Source organism: Heterocephalus glaber, unplaced genomic scaffold, assembly GCF_053883595.1.
Source record: "Heterocephalus glaber isolate CG9 unplaced genomic scaffold, H.glaber_assembly_v1.0 deba00001444, whole genome shotgun sequence".
NCBI classification, from domain to species: domain Eukaryota; kingdom Metazoa; phylum Chordata; class Mammalia; order Rodentia; family Bathyergidae; genus Heterocephalus; species Heterocephalus glaber.
Window position 1 is genome coordinate 22,752,765 of NW_028258297.1, and position 21,287 is coordinate 22,774,051.

Here is a 21,287-nt window from a genome sequence, read left to right on the forward strand (position 1 = left end):
GAAGACACTGTTGTGTCAGGAGATGACAGCACCAAGCCTGTTATTGTCCCTTAGACCTTCCAGTGGGACAGGATATAGAGGAGGAGGATGGTGACATTGACAATCCTGACCCATCCAGGCCTGGGGTAATGTGTATGTTTGAGTCTTCGTTGTTAATAAAAATTTTAAAAAGTAAAAAAATAGAAGTTTAAAACTAGAAAAAGTCTAGAAAATAAGGATATAAAAATGTTGATAGAGGGCTTGCCTAGTATGCATGAGGGCCTGTGTTCAATCACTAATACCACCAAAAGAGAGAAAGGGTGGGGAGGAAAGGAGGAAGGGAGGAAGGAAGGAAGGATGGAAGGAAGGAAGGAAGGAAGGAGGAGGGAAAGAGGGAAGAAACTATTTTTGTACAGCTATACAACATGTTTGTATTTTAAGCTAAAACAGTCCAAAAATTTCATTAAACAGTTTATAAAGCAGAAAAATTATATTACGCCAAAGTTAACTTGTTAATGAAGAAAGAAACATATGTCTTTATAAAAGTAGTGCAGTTTAAGCACATGGTGTTTATTAAATCCACAGCAGCACAGCAAAACCTCAGGCCTTCTCAGTCACTCCTTGCTCACTCACTGATGCACCCTAAGCAGCTCCTAGTTCTGCAAACTCTGCTCGCGGTCTCTATACATTTCTTAATCTTTTGTAGCATATATTTACTGTACCTTATCTATGCTTAGATATTCTTAAACATCCAGATACTTGCCATTATGTTGCAATTGCCTACAGTATCCAGTACAGTAATATGCCTTACAGGCTTGTACTGGAAGCAATAGGCTACATATACCACACAATGTAGGTGTGTAATAGGGTATTCTGTATAGGTTTCTGTACATATACCCCATGATGTTTGTGGAATACCACAATTGCTTAATGATACAATTCTTATGTCAATAAGAACCACATGACTGTATGTGAAGAAAAGCAGGGGAAAAAATGGTCTCAGGGACCTTTGCTGACACGTAACCATATTTATATTTATCCTTTCCCAGGGCTACATTCTCAAAAGAAGAAACAGATGGAGTAGGGGACAAAATCCATGCAGAGCTATTTAATTTAGACACATGTATTTCTACTAAAGGGATTTACACAAATTCTTCCACAGTCAAGTACTAATCTAGGTATGAATACTCTAGGCATGGGTACTACTCAAGGTATATAAAACATAGCCCTTTCCTGAAGCATTTCATATTTGGGTGGAAAAATAAATTTGATATTCATAAAATAATCATTTACCAATACAAAAATTGTCTATTAAAGCACTAGATTATGTAATTGCACACTCTAGAAGTTCAGAAAATATGCAATTCACAATGTAGTTCAATATGTTCTATATACTGCATATCATATGATTTTACATTTTAGGAGTTTCGGAAACACACACAGACTTGTCAGTGGTGGACGGGTTCAAAGAAGGAGGAGGTAAGATCTGATATGTAGGTGGGCTGATCATAAGCACATAGATGAGGATGATTTTCTTAATGATGGTGATGATTCTCTTAGCCTAGGCCATTTATCAAGCACATACTGTGAGGTAGAAATGTATCGTACATCATTTCCAACTCCTCCAGCAATGCCAAAAATTAGTATCATCCCTCTTCTACAGATAAAACCAACACTGAGAGAAATCTAACCACTGGCCCAAAGACGTACTGACAGGAAGAGACAGAAGCAGGATATCTGCCTTGAAACCGAGCTCCCACCTCCTTCCATAGCTACTGTGAATGCTGTGCAGACCTGTTCCAGAATGGACAGCTTTCAGGGCGGAAAACCTTCTCTGAGTAGCTTTACTTGTGGCTTCTAAGAAATATGTCTGTGTAATGTAAAAGAAGTTCTCATGTTGCTTTTTCAGGCTCATGGAAAAAGCTCCATGAAAGATTTACCTGGGATTTACCTTTCAGTTGTATATTGAAACAGTTGGAAACTATTTGAAAGGTTTAGTGATTTTTCTGAATATTCTTAAGCAGGTTTCCAAGGTCTGTTGGTTTCATTGAGCACTGTAGTGCTTATTCACTTAGAGAAAAAGCATTCTCTTCACCCCAACAGGCACATTCTTTCCTCTATCATGATGAGGACTTTGTTCTATTCGCAGAAGCCAGGCTGTAAGGGAGGGATTCTCAGGACATAATCCGCACTTATCAGCATGGGCTAGAAGTGGAGTGTCTGCCATTTTAATTCTATTAAAAGAATCTCTTAATTTACCCACGTGGAAGTACATGTGCACTATTACCTGCATCAGAAGAACATGAGAAATGATAGCTTTGGTGGACCGCAGTCCTGACTGTGATACTGAAAGATATTTTAGGAAGTCATAACAGTTGCCCTCTGCTAGCAGTTCATCATTATATCACCAAAATGATTATCTAGATTACTGATTTTTAACCCTTTTTTTTTTTTTTTTTTTTTTTGGTACCGGGGATTGAACTCGGAACCTTGCTCTTTCGAAGCAGGCGGCGGAACCACTGAATTAAATCCCTGGACCTTTTTAACCCTTTTGAAGTCATGGATCCTTTTTGAAAATTCGATGAAATTATCAATGTTCTCTCCTTCCCCATTGATGGCACATGTGCTACACATCGGCATACTGATTTACAGGCATTTGAGGGCTAAAATACCGTCACCATCTTTGCCTAAAGCACTGCAAAGAGCAACTTTTAAGAAAAGTTATGAGGACACATTGGGCTCACCTCAGTGGGGAAGAAATGTGATGTATGATCTGCGATGTCTTCCCTGACAGCAGGAGGCATGAGTGGTAGCAGGTAGACCCTGAATCCACCATTTCTAATTTTTGTTGCCATTAACACAAGGAGTAATCAAAATATACAGTGAATGTTTAAATTTTAAAATCATGACATACAGTAAAAGTACATTCCCCTTAATCCTCCTAAAAATAATGCCTCTCACTTTGAACATACTTATTCTATTGTTCTTGACACTTTTGGAAGCGGATCTGGAAGTCCTCTTTCACTAGTGTCTTTTTACAAGGTATAATGAAAAATATGGTGAATGCTGCTGCTGAGTGCCATCCAGTGGAAAGGCAGGCTTATAAAACCATAGCAAAGTACCCTCATCCATTTTATTCACCATGTCTAGCACCGTGTGACTTCTGGCTCTTCTCCAAAGTCAAAATGATCCCAAAAAGTAAATATTTTGAATTGACTCAGGACATCGAGACACCTAGGACAGCATAACTAAAGACATTCTGGAAGGAGGACTTCCAGAACTGCTTCTGAAAGGGGCAAGAATGATAGGATAAGTGTGCTTGAAATGAGTGGGAGTATTCTGAGGGGAATTAAGGACAATGTGTCTTTTGCAGTAATACATTTTTAAAATTTAAATGTACACTGTATTACTCAATGTTCTGCACATGGTATTGCTTAATGATCTGTCTCCTCACAGCAGCCTCAGTTCCACAGAAAACCAGAGATTTACTCTGTCTACTGTGCACACCAGAGCCTTCAACATTATCTAGAAGAATAAAGGTGCTCAGCAAACATAATTTAATGAATAAATGTGGCCCCTTGAGGTTATGAAGCTAAAAAATTTACTGCTTTCTGTGTAAATCAGTATCTGCTTTTATTTGTAATAAAGCTATATACTTTATTTCAACTATATACTTATGTTGAAATTCATAGAATAAAATTGTGGTTGGTTTTTAGCAATTTTATTAATTTTATTTATCCATTTTTTTCCTTTTTATATTTTGCGGGATTTAGTCTGTTTTTTTCACATCAAATGACTACCATTTTTTTGACCATTCAATCCTATCAACTTCAAGGACAAGTTATAGTCCATGAAAACAATTACTAAATAAAATGCTGTGCATTTGAGTTTTAAAAAGTCAGCTTCTCCAAGTTTCAGTCTGTGCTTAGTTAGTACTGAATATACTGATATAAATACTGAACATTGAAATATTAATATAAATAAGTATTTACAACAGCTAAGACAAGATATAGAATAAATGTGCTTAAAAACTGTTTCCTCAAATGGTTTAAATATGGCCTTTGCAACTTGTTCCCATTTAAATAATTCATAAACCATTTCCTCAAATATAGGACAAAGTCAATTTTAGTACTTGTTAAATTGTCACCGATTCTGAGTTAGAAGACTATGAATTAATGAAGTTGTGTTTTATTTTGTAATCCGCAATCCCAAACTTAATCAAAGGCAGTGCTTTAGCTTCTGTTTGTTTAATCTGGAGGAAAAACTAGCAAAAATGATGACAAACAGCTCTTGATTGTTTGTGATGCAAGATGAAGCTACATCTCAAAATTATAGCCAATAAAACTCCAAAAATCCATGTGAGAATTTTGCGCTTAGCATCAAGTATACATATTTAACATTCATAAGTGCCACTCTGCACTCACTGCCAACATTTTCAAAATATCTGGCTGATAAAGAAGCTGGCAGGGACCTAATAAGCACAGAAGTTAGTGGTAGAAAGTTAAAGCCTCTGAATTTGTTACTACCGATTTTCTAGGCTCCTTGCCTCACGAGGCTTATGCACTGAAATGAGTTGATTTTTAGACATATCCACACAATTCTTCAGAGGACTCAGAGCTGTTGGCTCCTTGCTTTGCATGTACATTCGTGCATATCATCACACGCGGGCTGTCTTGTTCCCACATGTGCCATTAATTGGCAAGAACGCAGCTCATAGTTGGCTGATTAAAATAGAGGCTGTGCAAAGGAGCAGGATTAGAGACAGCCCAGGGTTTCCTTTTCAAGAAGGTTTAAAACATTTTTTTTCTCACTAACTTCCTTCCTGTTCTAACTGCCAGCCTCAGAAGCCAGAGTTGAGAGACAGCGGCACACGACAGAGACGTGAAGAGCTGAATGTGAGTTTAAATGCCACGGGTTGGGGAGGGAGATGTGGGCTTAGAGGGACAGAGAGCAAATCTGAACCAGGCAACTGCCCTAGACTGATTTTTCTAAGCAGTTCTCTTTACAACAAACTTGATGATAAGGCAGTGCTAAAGAGGCTGCTGGTGTGCTTCTGCAGAGAAGGGAAGTTTGAGCAATAGCTCTGGGGAGCAGCTAGAGGGAGGGAGGGCAAGGAGGCACTGCAGCCCAGGGAAGAAACCCGGATGTTCTGGTATGCCTGAGAGCATACCTGCTGGGGAGGCCTGGATCCCGGCTGGGGGAGCCTGGAAGGGTCTCCCACCAGGTAGGAGCAGGAGCAGGCACCCGGCCATGCTCAGAGAGGAGAGACTGCAGGTCTAATTGATATGGATCACTTCGGTGTGATCGCGTTGGGCTGTGCTGGGTGGAAATGTGCGGTTTCCTGTTTTTAAACAGACTGCTTAATGAGACTGATCAAAAAGAGAAAAAAGGGCTTCAGAGTTGTCAAATACCAAACTGTTTTCCACTAAAGAATTGTCTGGTGATATAAGAGAAAAGCACAATGAAGTCCTCCTGTCCAGCACAAAGGGACTTGGTTGTCAAGGGGAAGTGCAGGTGAACACACTGTTCTTTGCTTTTCTGTCATGCACTGATGGAATTTCTACCATGAATAAAAACTGAGTTTTAAATTCCTATAGTGGGATGGGCAGAAACATATCCAGTGTGGTGCTGAAAACAAAAATAGCCCTTTACACCTGAGAGAACTAAAAGCAAGCATGGAAAATACCAAAGAATTTCTTAAAGAGACAGATTCTAGAAGACTCCAGATGGCTCCAGCGAGGGCTGGTTCCTGGGTCTTCAAACTGCCCAGTTCTGAAGTTTGGCCACCATTAGGTATGCTTAGCCGTGACTGAGATACTTTCCTCCCTTTCAGAGGACTTCCCAGTCAGCATCTTCTGGGCAGTCTGTGATTAAAGTACAGTTTGTGGTCTGGATCCAATAAGCCCCAGGCTTCATTCAAGGCGAGGGAGGAGAACACTGTCACATGGAGGCCTCACAGTTGTCCCTGGGCATGGAGACAAGAGCCATTGTAGTCAGGGCTGACATACTCAATTCTCACTGCAGAAACATCAAATAATCAAGGGAAATCACGAGGTTAGCGGTTACTTGTTGGCTAGGGGTCCGGTCACCAACAGGTGTCACTAGCCTCACCATTTCTTTTTGTTAAATTTCTAAAAAAATATCCCTTCCAATGCCAGATATAGCAGTAATGTAGTAACATGATCATAGCATTCTTTTGTGGGATAGGAAGGCAGCTGAGAGAACAATTCATTCTTAGTCCATGTAGTGCAGATCCAGCCTATGAGGAATAACCCTGTTAAAGCTGGTGGGCCTCTTCCAGGCACTGGAATTGGGTCCTTCCTTGTTTTATGGAGCATGAGTTTGTCCCGAAGGAAGACACTGAGCAACACCAAAGTTCTGTCTTCACCAGAAGCCTGACACAACCAAGTTATCCTGAGGAAAAGTTCTAAGAATACAATATATTACTACCTTTAGCTAGCAGGAAGAGAGAAGCCCTGGGGAGTAAAAGCTAAGCAGATAGATAAAGAGAACCAATCTTCCTCATCTGCCTTCTGTGTACCAAGTCTGGTGTCAAAGCCTTTCAGATTTTCATCTCAAGAAGACAGGGGAGGAACACTAAGACTCAGAAGTGTTAAGTGGTCTGAAATCAGTTACTGATACAAAAAGAAACTGATAGCTACAATGCTTCAGAATGGCATTTTAAAAAATGTTCCATGGAAGAAATTTTTTCTACTTCTCGGTGGCTGGATCAATGTTCTTCATCCCTGAGTTGGAGTCCACAGTGACAGGTCCCAGGTCTCATGTTGCTCCTAAGACTTCAACAACATTCATCTACTCAATAAGCACTTAGCAAACAACTCTGTGTTGCATTAAACTGGATTGATTATTATCCTTATTGTGTACTTAAAAATATGCTCTTCAGCACTGGTTTGGCTCTTTTCACCCTGTTTTGAAATTTCAGCTGTTCGGGGAAGTGAGTTGGTGGAGAGCAGCCCTGATGGGCTGAGGGAGTACCAATTCTCCCATGTTGCTAGAAATCCCCAAAGATCGAGAAGGACTCCACGATGGAGAGAACCCCTTCTGGTGTCCTGAGACAAACCAGAGTAACCAAATGTGCCAAATCACCAGGCTGTCGGCAAAGCAGACAAATTCTTACTAGCTCCAAAATGTCAACAGTCTTTTAGAGACTCCAGTTTTCAAAGACATGCTCTGGACAAGTAGCCCCGGATTCAGAAAGTGGAACACATCCTAGTGAACAGGGAATAGAGAGAAGAGCATGGCAGAATGCTGAGGGCTATACAGGGACTTTTCTGAGGGAAACCCCCTGCCTCTGGTTCTTCCACATTTCTGTCTCTCCCTCCTCTCTGCCCTCCTTTCCTTCTCTTTCCTCTTCTCTTTTTCTCCCCTCCCCTCCCCTCCCACCTTCTCCTTCTCTCTCCCTGCCCTCTCTTTTTCCTCCTTTCCCCTCTCTCTTTTCTCTCTCTCCCCACACACTCTTCTCTACCTCTTGTTCTCTCTCCCCTCCCCTTCCTTCTCGATACCTCTTGTGCCTAATACTTAAGTCCTTGTCAGCTGTATGTCTAGGTGCATAATCCAACAAACCCTAGCTTTGGGACATGAGTTAAGTTTCCTTTGCATTTTATTCCAAAACCAGAGGGAAATCTCTCCATCAGCTGGTGTCAGTGTCCGCTGACATTTCTCATTATTCACAGAGTGATCTCTGGTTTCAATTAGGCAAGGGAATAATAAATAGCATCTAAAATTAAATTGTTTATGTGGAAGTTTTCAAAAGAAATATAATAGTTACAATCCCATTTTAAACTTGATTCCACTTATAAATAGTCCTTGCAATTCCCAGAACTTCTGGTTTCTTCCCTACTCCTCAAAGACACAGAGTCTGTTTTTGAGGCAGGAGGGTTGAATTTCTCCAGCTCCTATCCAAGGGCAATCATTTGGTACCTAGGCGATCAGTAGCCTAACTTCACCAAAGCTATGCCATGAAAGAGACTTTATGTAGCAGGGGGCTGGGTAGGAAGAAAAGGAAAAAAGTGAATGTTGATTGAACCTCCACTATTGGCCTAAATTTTTCTTCTATTTTCTTCAACCCTTCAATGCCACAAGGAAGGATTTTTATTCTCAGTTTGCCAGTAGTAAAACTGAGGCTTAAGACGGTGAGCAACTTGCTTGAGTCCTGTAATAAACTAGGGAAGATTCACGTCATTGAATTAAGAAAGGACCTCAAAGGACTTCTATTCCAGTTATTTAATTTGCTGTACATGAAATTGGGGCCCATAGAGGTTGAGCAACTTGTGCAAGGTAGCACAGAGACAAAATTGCACTGACACCATCAGAATGTGATACTTCCTTGCTTTGTCAAATCTAACCCTGCAGAGTTTATGAACAAGCATCTATCCCTGCTTGTGTAACCTGAGAGAGGTCCCTCAAATGACTAATGAGCTCTAATTTTCTCATGACTTCTTAAGAAAGACAGCTGAAGAGTCAGAGTGAAGTGCCTGAAAGTCAAACTGTCTACGCTCATTCATTCTGCATCTTGCGTAGCCGTCTTCATGGACCGTTACATAACCTGAGCTTCACTGTCCTGACCTGTGAGAGAAAGATGCTGCCCGCAGAACTCAATGAAATAATCCTCAAAAAAATAAGTCATGCTGTATGTGATGACTCCTGAAATTATTATCAAGAATAAAATTGTTCTTTAGATGGTGGGATTGGTTTAAGACAATCTGTAGAATTTTCCTAAAATTCCTATTCTCACTTCAACAACCACCTATGAAATGGAAGGACAAAAAAAGAGAAATTCGATCTTGGCAGTTAAATATATACACCTATTGTTTGGGAAATCATGATCAAACCACACACCGACTATGTCTGGGTGTTTGGGAGAATCTGTTTCCCAGAGATCACTTGTGAAATTAAAAATTGCAATACAACACTTAATAATATTCCACTGCATGCTGAACTTTCATTGAAAGAATAGATTGAAGCTGTTCCTGCTACAAAAAAAAGTAGACTATGTGAGGTAGATATGTTAATTTGCCTAATTACGGTAACCTTTTCACTATCCATATGTCTATCTACATAACTATCAAAAATCATGTTTTATACTTTAAATCTGCCAAATAAATTTTTTGAAAAACTGATTATAGAACTATTGATTTATATATTCTGGATATTATTGCTAACTATATGCATAGCAAATACTTCCTTCTTGGAGTCTTGGACGTTACTCTTTCCATTCATCACTTGAGTAGGAAATTTTAAATTTTTTGTGTGATTGGAATATTCAATACTTTCTTCTGTCCTGGTTCCTGCCTTTGTAAAACATAACAGTGGCTATCTCACAATATTGTGAGTATTCAATGAAATAATATATATGAAGCATTTACCACACAATTACACAATTGCTAAGTTTTGGGCTCAGGATAAGAGCTCAGTAACCTTTTGCTGTGGTTATAATTATATCCTTAGTTATGCAAAGGGCTGCTAGGTAAAAGAAAAATAAGTATATCTGGGAAAAAGTAAAATTAAAAATGCAGCATCTTTTGGGAATTCATATAAGTTTTAAAATTATAAAACAGACAGATATTCTCTTAGATACGCTAGTGCGATAAGGTAACTGAATTTCTAGTAATTTAGCTGACACATGACTGCAGGTCAGGAAAAATCTGCAGATAGAGGGCTTAGAAATTTAAAACATCTAGAGATGGTGTGTTGTACTCTCCCTCTCCCAAGATGAGGAGAATATGATCCACGGTGCTTCAAACATTTGCTCCAGGAGGTCACAATCAGAGGGCCAGCAGCAAAACCCAGGAATGACAGAGCCAGTTTGGGAAAGAAAGAATCATCCAAAATCAAACCGATTGACCATGGGATTCTCTGAAGGGCTTCTCCCTGTGCATCTTGCCCCTCTGCCACCCATTCTGGTCATGATCCTGGAGACAGATGTCACCTGACATTTGCTGCTTCTATACATCAAACAGTTGGGTGGACGGATATGATCCGGAGCTTGAGGCTCAGTGGGTCACTGTCCCGGTTGGGCCCCATCTGGACAAGCTTCCCTTTAACCCTCACCTCTGCTTCATGTTTCCAGTAGGTTATAGTTTGAAGATCATGTTCCTAATCTAGAGATCTTGAATTCAAATAAAGTCTGTGAAGGACTTCAGAGCCCATGAAACCCTGGATAATTTGCATAATTTCCTGATTTTATTCCTTTTATCTTGGGATAGGGAACTTGATGTTTATCAGATTTTCTAAGAGACCTGCCCAAAAGATTAAGAACAATTATTCAAGCCTTTTAATATGAGTAAATCTCCCAACTTCCACTCATTTCTCCACTCTTTGAATGTCTTAAACATCATTATGCGTCAAAGCTCAAAGCTTTGTGAATAGTAGGAGCTCAGCAACTAATTCTGACCTTAATTTTGCTTTAAAATGCTATCCACAAGAACTGCTTTTCAATTCTTTTATTTGCTATACTATTGCATTGTCATCTTTCTCTAATCAGCTTTCTGGACTATGCTAGTTTTGAATCATCTGGCTTCTTACTTGTCTTCTTATGTCATAATTAGACCAAATTCTTTTAATGGGGTTCTGAATTCCCTCTTCTTGAATACACCAAGGTCATACAGTAATTGTATACCTCCACTCTCCAATATCTTTTTTTAAGTCTTATTTTTATGAAATAATTATGTTTGCAATGAATCAAGAAAACAGAGAAGTGATTTAGATCTCAGATGTAACAATAAGATTAAGACCTGGATGAAGGATAAGTTCACTTGCCAATGGACACACAGATGTTGGCAAATCTTATGGTAAACCAGAGCCCTCCCTTTCTCGTTATCCCTTAAAAATTGAGATCGAAGCTATAGAATTACAATTTCCTGGAGGTGAATGAAATCACCTTGAGCTAATGGCCATATGTAATGTGACCATCTAATAGACTTCAGACAGATGATTTGCTAGAACCAAGTGATATACTCCAGAAATGCCTGACCACAGGGCCTGAGATGCCCTTGTTAGTACAAAGAGCCTTCCTGATGCTCTGCAAGGTTTGTTATGTGGTCTCTATCTGTGTTGTTTCTTAGGCACCTCAGGCAACAGAGGAGAACCTGTCTCATCTGATTAGCTTTAACTGGTTTGCTCATCTGCTCCATAATGATTGTTCTTAAATGACCCACAGCTTACATCCAACCACTGCATTTTCCCAACCAGTTCATTCGTCTCCTCTGAGTGTCATTTGCAACATGAGTTGATTTAGTAGCTATATTTTCCTCTGCTAGTCTCTCAAGTCTGAGCTTTGAGGGATGCTGGCTCTTCAGCTGAAACAAGAGTTGGCATAGGAACAGGCATACAGGTTTCCTTCCTGTACAGGAAGTGGATCTTGGCATTGTGGTGCTGTTTTCAGAGCTGCTCAAGGATCCTATCATTTTGCTTGTTATTTAGCTAGAAGAAAAATGATGAACCAAAGCATATTCTTCTTTATTATTTTCCTTCTCTTCTCTTTTCTCTCCCTCTCTCTTCTTCTCTCTCTCTCCTTCCCCCACATCTCTCTCTTTCTTTGTACCTTTTCATTTCTTTTTGTTCTATCAAAATTGTTTTTCTTTTCTTTTCTTTCTTTCTTTTTTTTTTGGCTTTACTTCCAAATTATCTTGTGAAATGAAAGAAATCAGAGAATGATCTCTTTGCCCCAACATCTCCCTGTCACCACCTCTCATTGCTGCACCCACAGGCCCTGAAGTTCTTCCCCCATGAGTTTCTTATTCTAGATTAAAATATTGCAGCTTTTATCCAACTTTGCAAATGTGGGCAACTCCCCTAATCCTTGGATCTCAGTGATCTCAGTTATTAAATAAGAGGGTAGAAATGTCACCTCTGAGGTGCAGTTTGGTCCAGAAAAGCTCTGACTACTCATGCCCTCATCATTAACACTTACATGTGGACTGATTTTACTGGATTTTGGCTCAATGTTTTCACATAAAGCAAGTAAATGTAGGTGATGATAAAAGAAGGTACACTCATGTGAGAAACTGAAAGTGTAAATGTGGTTCAAAATGTATAATAGATAATGTGAAATAGGAAGATAAGCCCCAAAGGGGAAGGGGAAGTGGGAGGGGTAGGGGAAAGGAAAGAAGGGAATGGAATTAATATGAGAAAATGAAAAAATGGAAACAAAGTCTTTGTAAATAGGGAGGGATGGAGGGGTTGAAGGGAGGGCAGGAGAAGGGGGGAAAATAAGAACCAAGATATATCATGTAAAGGTACAAATTCCCAATCATAAATGTCATCATATTGTATACTTGAAATGTACCAATAAACTTAATGAATTAAAAAAAAAAAAAGAAGGAACACTCCAGGGCCACCCAGGTAGAGCGTTAGAGCACAAAGTCACTGGAAACTTGGGGCAGCAAGGTAGGGACACAGAAGGAAGCCCTACTTCCAGGGAGGTGGGTAGCAGGAAGCTGAAGACAGACATATATTGACAGTTTTGTGTAGAAGAATTTAAGAATCCTTTGCGATTTTATTGCCTATCAAAAGAACAGATATCTTTAGTTATAGAACCTAATGAATCAATCAACAAATATTTATAGAATGCTGAACAATTCAAAGGTTATGGAAGAATTCAAGAAACACACAGAATCTGGTGCCTGCTTTCAAGAAGTTTTCAGCACTATTGGGCAGCAACTATTCAGATACCTCAGGCAGGTATCAGGTCTGTAACTCTTCAGGTGTTGCAGGTGTTCAGGGAAAGATTGACTGAATGGGAAGAAGCCAACCATTTCTTTGGCTGTCTTTAAAACAACCATGATAGAGATTGTGCATGCTGGAAGCTTGGAGCAAGACCGGCTGGAGTGAAGGATGGATGATTCCTGTGATGATTTGAATGGATTGTTTGTGTGTGTTTGTGTGTTTGTGTGTGTGTGTGTGTGCCAGAGATCGAACTCAGGACCTTGTGCTTGCAAGGCAGGCGTCGGCACCACTGAGCTAAATCCCCGGCCCTGGCTGTTAATTATTATCTGGGACTGCCTGTGCTATGTTGCTTCACTTGTGGTGTCCGGCTCACAAATAAGTTATTTCTCTCATGTCAGTTACATGAATTGTATAGGAGATTCTCATCATAGTAAAGAGTAACTCGGGCCAGTAGTGAAATGACCAGAATAGATTACATTCTTATTTCATGAAACACAATGAGATTGAGTTGGGGAAAAAAATCTGGAAAATCACTGATAACCCCAAAAGTCCATTAGAGGAAAGGTGCATATCCAAGAGTTTGGATAGTGGACTCTCCTTTCTTTTTTCTGAATAGATCAAGATGACAGAAAAGGACACTGAGCCCCAGCTGGACGAAGGCGATGAAGAGCTAGACACCAAGCTCAATTATAAGCCACCGCCTCAGAAGTCCCTGAAGGAGCTTCAGGAGATGGATAAAGATGATGAAAGTCTAACTAAATACAAGAAGACCCTGCTGGGGGATGCTCCTGTGGTAGCAGGTGCGTATCTGGGGGTGGGGAGGCCACAGATGAAGATGCACTGCAGTCACTCAGGAGCAGAAGCAAAGGAGTGGGTACCAAATGCGTGCAGGAAGAGGAGGCCAAGGCACAATTTATACATGCTGAACAAACCTGTGGACTCTGTTGTTGTCTTCCTTGCATATAGCTGCAGGTCAGCAATGAGGCAGGCAAAAAGTACACACAGGGAGGATTTAGCAAGAATTCAAGACCACCGCTAGATTGTATTCCCTTCTCTCCACTAGCTCTCTCAATTTCTCTTTCTTCTCAGACCTTTCCTAACCACTCATCTCCTCCCTATACACAATGGCAGAACAAGGCGTGGCCTGAGATGTGGATAAGCAGTGTCCGAGGAGTGGAGCGCTTTACCCACAGCCACTAGTGAAATATTTGATGTTGATAATTAAGATGAACCCATGAGTGCCTGACATAGAAATACCATGGCTGCAGTTTGTAAGACCATCACAACCAAGGAAGGTCAATCTACCATTTCTATTTCTACTCCAGAGAGAGATAATAGTTTCCTCTTTAATTCTCTTTCTCCCACTTGAAATGTCAACACAGTATACACGTCTCTTCCTCATGCCTACATTTTCTTTTGAATCCTGCAGACCCAACAGTCCCAAATGTGACTGTCACCCGGCTCACTCTGGTTTGCGATAGTGCGCCAGGACCAATCACCATGGACCTTACTGGTAAGTGGACACAACTGTGCTAAAATATCACAGGGAAACGTTGGTCTTTGACTTGTGTTCTACTGAAGAAAACCCTAGTAAGGTGACTCCCAGAAGTATATATGCTTGGACTAGTTCACAAATAACTATTTAGAGTGCACAATATTACCCATGCTTAATTTTAAAAGTCTCTAATTCAATTTAATCAAGAGGGTGCAAATATACACTAATTGATGATATACTAAGTTGATTCATATTTACTTCAGATCTCTATTTTCACATAATAGCTGAAAACTTACTATTTATATATGAAAGACTGTAGATGGAAATATAAAGAAGAAAGCTGTAGGTGCTGGAGTTGTGATATTTATCATCTAAACACCAGAGAAAGTACTAACCTTTTATAAATCTTACCTCAAGGAGAGGAGCAACCTCCAGAACAATGCTAGAAATTCCACCATGTTTAAGCGTGAAGCTCTGGTTCTTATTAAACAAATTTCCTTACAAAAGGTGTGTTAATAAAGATGTTATTTCCTCTCACCTTGTTGTGACTGAGGGCCAAGCCCTTTCCTGGGTCTCATGTCTTGAGGAGATGGGGAAAGACTGGGAAGGTGGTTGTTAAGGCAGAAATGAACATGAGTCAAGGATGAGAAAAGGTCACAGGGCCAGGAGACTGAGGCTATCAAAGGCAGGTTGTCAGTAGAAAAAAAATCATTTCCAAATTCAAATATTGCACTCTGGTGAGGCAGAGAAAGCACCCTTCTAGGACAGTAGATTTAGCAACAAGGCACTTCCCTGTTGTCGTACATATCCACTCTTTACCTTATATGGGCTTTTTTGTCAGAGGGAGGAAATCAGAGGCTGAGAGGAGATGCTTCCTGTGCAACCCTCCTCAGTGCAGGCGCACACACCCATCCTCTAGCCCCACCTCCAGTGAGCATCTCCCCGGGAGACAAACGCACTCTGTCACCAGAACTCAGTCCTCTTCCTGTGCAAAACGGTGTAATGTTGCCAGGTACAATGCTCAGTTTGCAAGATAAACTCATAGAGCACTATGAAGAAATTTGTTGAGAAGGACATGGGGAAAGCTTGGTCCCTGTGCCCCTTTCCCAGCAGTGAAACCCCAGATTTAGTTTTCTGTCCTGAGGAAGCTGCTGAGCTGAATCCCAGAGGTATAATAGCGTTCATGAAACCAAGCACAAGCACAAAGCCACAACACACACACACACACACACACACGCACACACACACCCCTGAATGAGCTCCAGTATTATGTGTGTGCCTGCACAGGAGCAAATCTCAAATACCCTTTGAATTGAGGTCCCTCTGGGCCATGTTGCCCAGATGGGCCCAACATATAGCTGGAGCTTAGATTTCATTCGTCTCTTTCTGTAGCTGCTTTCGAGACGACTAAACTCTTTCCAAATCCTCTTTTACAGGGGACCTTGAATCTCTCAAAAAAGAAAATTTTGTGCTAAAAGAAGGTATTGAATATAGAGTCAAAATTAACTTCAAAGTAAGTATCTTGCCCTGTGTATTTTTAGTTCAAATCTTTCCTATGATCAGCAACTAAGTGTCACACATTATCATGTTGGCATACTTTTTGTTTTTCCTCCCTTAACCAAGCCTTAATCTGGAATGTCCTCTTCCCACCTTTGAGTTCCACCTCCTGAAACCCTCCCTTGCTTTGCCTTTCCCAGCCAGGATCCCTCAAACTTTCCTCGAATCACTTAACCTAGCAGGATCCCTCTGACTAGGAACTCCTGGTACTCACATCCACAAGATACACAGTGGTGTGGATCATAGCATTTATGACATTTCTTCCTGACACAACCTCAGCACACTGAGCAGGATGAAATTATGTATCCCTGATTTCAAATATTTCTCAGACAACATTTATTGTGTATATATTGAGAAATGGACAAATAAATGCATTCGCTTCTAACAAGGAGAAAAAGATAAGTCTTCAGTCTTTGCTAAATTACTGGAAATTGCAATAATTGTTGTGGAGCAGGTGGCCAGGTAAGAATAAAAATAAATAAGAAATAAACTGACTTCTACTGAATAGGTATACATTGCAACGAGTAGCCACAATCACAGGAAAACTAACCTTGACTCTGAAAACAAACAAGTCACAAATGCACTGTTTGCACATCATGGTTTGTGTTTGCCTTGGCTGCCCTCATTCCCACTGGGTCACATTCTCCAGGGCCTGGGCCCCACCGAGGGAGGCTCCTTCTGCTCTGTTGGCACACTGGGTTTCTTTGCCCTGGGTGCAGGATATGATTCAGGGGGGATGGAGATCACACCCCACCACATGCAAGTGTACCACAAAATAATTTCATTCTGGAAATATTTGTTGACACCTAGTCCATAACTGGCACTGAACCACGAGTCACTGGGTTTCCTGTCATACTATTTATTATGAGAGCACCTAGGGGCTTGGTAAAGCACTTTCCCCAATGATCCCTACAATGGGCCGCATGTTGGCTCACTTTTTAATCATATATGGAATTGCATTGTCAGTTTAAGTATCCAGTTTTTATCAAATTAAAAATGACAAGCAAATTTTGATGTGATTAAGATGAGAAGGGAAGGTCTGGAGGTGCAGCCCTGTGGATTCCTGGTGATCAAAACTGAACATCAGAGAACAGAAAGGGACTTTGAAGTCCCATCCACTTCAGAGGTTTGCCCTCATCACTAGCAGAAGAAAGATTGTGCTGTGTGAATCTCACTAAACTTCAACAACTCTAGGGTGGCTCTGGGCCTGCCCAGCATGGAGCTACAATTAGAAGAACAAACATCTTCACTGATATCTCCTGAAAAAAATCCAAGGAAATCTCCATTTACAGTGCCAGCAACACATCCAAAAATCCTCTTGCACTCTCTCTGTGAGTCGTTCTTCATGTTCTTCTCCTTTTCTTCCTAAAATTCACAACACTCTGAACACCAGGCCTAGGTAGTTCTTTTATTTTCTCCCTCCCCTTTCCTCTGCCTCCCAAGCACATTTAGCACCACTAACTTCCACACCTCTCACCTTTATTCACGTCACCAAGACTTCTTCTTTCTGTAGAAGGTAGGAGATACAGTGGGGAATAGGGTGAGAGCAGAGGAAAAGGATACTGTGAATATTCATACTTTTCCTTTAGCCCTCCTGAGTGTATTTGTATGTGATGAATCCTCCATGGACCAATGCTCAAACAGTTGGCTCTGTTTTGCAGCCCTTATTGTTACCCCTTTACTCTTCTTCATAGGTCTTTTTCTCATCAAATCACATTTCCCACTAGCCTAAGGGACAAGCTCAAGACTTTTGGAAAACATATTCATTTTCCAGAGCTAGATCTGGAAGTCAAAGGAATTAGAAAGTTTGGGGTTCACTTTATTTCATTCTTTCCAATGAATCCATTTTCATTCTATTAGCTTTTGATAAGTTTATATTGATTAGAAAGTCTAGAATCTAATCTGAGAGTCTTCACCACTCTGGCACCTTAACAAAAGATAGTTCTGATGGATTGGTTTAAGTATTGTATCCAACACTTAAAGTGAGCCATAAGGAGCCATAATTGTGTTGGGGAAATATATTTGAAAGTTCCTTACTACTTCATATTGCTGAAGCTCATAAGCTGAACTTCATAAGCTCTCCAGCTAATGACTCAATGTTCACTTCGGTTTGTTTGTATAGACATGACCACTGTATGAAACTGACAGACATCCCAGTTCAGACTCAGGTAAAATGAGTCATGGAAAAACAAAGTACATGGCTGTCTATATTTTCATTCTGGTTTTGTGAGTTTTCTTTGAAAGTCTTGGGAAATAACAATACCTCAGATAATGTGTGACAATGATGAACATCCAAAAAGCTTGCCAGATGCAAATGGATTTTATCCATTATTGATGGGAAAGGGTGTCTTCACATGGCCCATCACTTACCTGTAGACTTCATTTTCAGTTATATAGAGGATATAATCATCTTCCAGACCTGATTTTCCATTATGACTTTTCTCCATGTTTGTTTTTCATATGCTAGGTGGATCGTTTCTGAGGTTATGGTTTTAAGGTGTTTACACAGTATTTTTCATTGGTATTTTTATAACCTTTCCTGAGGCAAGGTTGGTATTTTGGCTGATAGTATTGCAATGGGAAGTTTAAGACTATTTTTTGGACCATGAAGCATAGATAAATCCAATGATGAATATTGAGACAGTGTTTTAATTAACCACTCCCCTCCCCCCCACACCAAACAATTAAAAAAAACAATACTCATTGATTAAAACTGGACTGGTAAGATTGAGTCTTGTGGTCTCAGTTGGATTTCTGCGTCACCACTACCTTAAATGATTATAGGAACACATATTCTGATTAAATCATTAGACCTTTTATCCTCAGTGAAGATTTAGCCTGGCAGGATCAACACGAAAAATGAGGAAGAATAAGACTGTCTTTAACATACATTGGTTGGATCATTCCCATCTACAGGTAAACAAGGATATTGTGTCAGGTCTGAAATATGTTCAGCACACCTACCGGACTGGGTTGAAAGGTAAGGGACCCCTCCTTTCCACTGTCCCAAACTGCTTCTCAGTGAAATTTCAAATACTGGCTATTAAAATTATTTGTCATAGTGTCTTATAAGAATCTGATCAAAGCTGTGGCTGCACACCCTTGGAACATATATGCCTCAGACCTAGACATTATCAGTAAGGACAACCTCCAGGATGTCTGCTTTAGATAGAATCAGCCAATAACCTTCACTATTAAGCTTCTGGAATTGAACTATAATGGTCATATACAGAAACAGTAACTGAGATAAGTTTAAATGAAATAAAAGATGTAAAATCACAAAAGGAAAAAGGAAATGGTTCTCAGGTGTAAAACCCAAGTGTCAGAGAAATCTAAGAGAAGAAAGACCTGCCGAGGAATATGCGTGGTGGGGGTGGGAGTCAGGGATATCCTAGGGAGGCAGTGTTCAATTTCCTAACAAACAAATAGTTAAAAACATATACTTTCCAGGATTGAGAAAAGCTGTTGAATGAGAAGAAATAGTGGAACAATGTTATTTATTCTGCTGTCCTTCTTGACATGTCTTAGGAACGTGCCTTTCATTTATGACCAGGGAGAAATGAGAGGTAGAAAGGTGAAGGAAGTACCCTCACAGTGCGTCCTTTCTTGCTTGTGAGGCTGTCTTCCCCACAGGTGAGAAATAGTGAATCATAGCCAGTCCTACCAGATGGACAAGCAAAGGATAGAGGAGAAATTCTCTGATAAATCTGCATCACCTAATAACCAATCAGTTACTCAAATCCCAGAGAAGACTGTTGACCTAAAAGATGTTGTTTGGCCTTTCCATTACCTAGTCTTATGAAAAAATAGTTCAGTTTCTTATTTCCTTTGAACATGGAGACTATCTTGACTCACTTTCGCGAAAGGTCCATGATGTGTCTGTAACTGTTCCTTCAAACTTAACACTTAAAAAGCCAACAATGTAGTAGCTGTGTAGCCACTTACCTTTCTTAGTATTTCTAATCCCAACTACTTTTAATGCTTATATCATAATTACTCACCCCACAAATAAACTCTATTAGCTATTATCAGTATTTGTCTCAATTAGTTACTTTTTATTTAGACCAATTTACTCATGTCCCCCTTCCATATATGAATTATATTTTGATTACTAGCTGTTAAAGTATCTCCTCCAATGAACATGTTCACTGAATGATGGCTTGTACATAAGAGATCCTTGAAGCTCATTATACAGAGGAGGAAATGAAAGCCCAAAATGGCATGTGACTCAGGTAGTTACAGGGCGGGCCAGATTTCATGTCTCAACCTGTTTGAGTATTTTTAAATGGTATAATCTGTTACAACTCCATACACAGAGTAGATCTCCATTGATTTAAGGCACTGTTGCCACAACTTTCTTGATGAACAGAATTGGCTGCCTTGCTTTTTGAAAATACTGATTCTTGGGACCCACAACAGGCTACTGACCCACAGCCTTTGGGATCAGGGCAAAGGAAACTATTATTCAAAGTCACTCCAATCCCTGCACCGCAATGCATCCCTGAAATCCCAGCCATTCAAGAGGCTGAGGCTGAGGAGGGTCTCAAGTCCAAGACAAACAGGCACAACTTGGCAAGTCCCTACCTCAAAATGAAAGTGTTCAAAAAGGGCTGGGGATGTAGTCCAGTGGTAGAATGCCCTAGTGCTGGAGAAAAAAAAAAAACAACTCTAAAAAATTATTAAACAAAAAATGCCTAGGTGGAACATGTTCAGCCAAGCTCAGAAACTATTGCTCTGGCTTGCATCAATGTGAGCTGTACTCCCAATTCTCCAGTTTGCAGTGTGTACTTTTCCTCTGCTGGACCATTATCCTAATGAACGTTTCTTTCCTCCCAGTGGATAAAGCAGCATTTATGGTTGGCAGCTACGGGCCTCGGCCAGAGGAGTATGAGTTCCTCACTCCAGTGGAGGAGGCTCCCAAGGGAATGCTGGCCAGAGGCACCTACCACAACAAGTCCTTCTTCACCGACGACGACAAGCAGGACCACCTCACCTGGGAGTGGAACCTGTCCATTAAGAAGGACTGGACAGAATGAGTGCACCTGCCCATCTCCCCTGCATTCTTACCACTTGGAAGAATCCTCCCAGCCACGTTGATCGTCCTGTCCCTCCTTCCTTCCTCCCTGGTCCTTGTTCACAGCTGGGTCCCTTCTCCAACACCCCCCACATTTCCTTATTGCTGCATCTTATCCCTGGGTCTCTCAAAGCAGACCCTGGAGAGCACACGAGGCTTAAATCTCACCCACTCCCTCTGAGCCCAGTGGGAGCCCCATCTCCCAATTTCCCCATCCCATATACTGTTTCCCTCTCTTGCTCCCCTTCGAGCAACTAGTAGCCACAAAGTTGGCGAACTCCCATTATCAGTTCTTCTGCCTTAGGGTTAGCAGCTCATTGCCACCCGGGATTCCTTTGTGGTTGCTGCTGGCTCAATGACTCCCTTATAACAGTCTGACCAGTTGGGGTTCTTCTTTTGTGGGAAACACTGTAAACAACACAAGAGAGTAAGAATAAAAGAACCGTGTGTTCTGAGTGAGACACTCATTTCTGTTTTCTTTATTCAAATAAATAT

At 40.6% G+C, this 21,287-nt stretch overlaps 1 protein-coding gene across 2 annotated transcripts; it reads left to right on the forward strand.

The window, feature by feature from the left end:
- Nucleotides 1–4,485: 4,485 nt before the first annotated feature.
- On the forward strand, nucleotides 4,486–21,259 carry Arhgdib (Rho GDP dissociation inhibitor beta). Of its 2 annotated transcripts, none has more exons than XM_004845827.4 (6): nucleotides 4,486–4,874; nucleotides 13,283–13,466; nucleotides 14,096–14,179; nucleotides 15,598–15,674; nucleotides 18,635–18,698; nucleotides 20,555–21,259. In XM_004845827.4, exons 2-6 carry the CDS (start codon nucleotides 13,289–13,291, stop codon nucleotides 20,752–20,754), a joined length of 603 nt encoding a protein of 200 aa, XP_004845884.1. In that variant the 5' UTR covers nucleotides 4,486–4,874; nucleotides 13,283–13,288; the 3' UTR covers nucleotides 20,755–21,259. The 2 variants fall into 2 exon arrangements, with proteins under 2 accessions (XP_004845884.1, XP_021114808.2); XM_021259149.2 differs by lacking the exon at nucleotides 4,486–4,874 and adding an exon at nucleotides 10,772–10,790.
- Nucleotides 21,260–21,287: the final 28 nt, after the last annotated feature.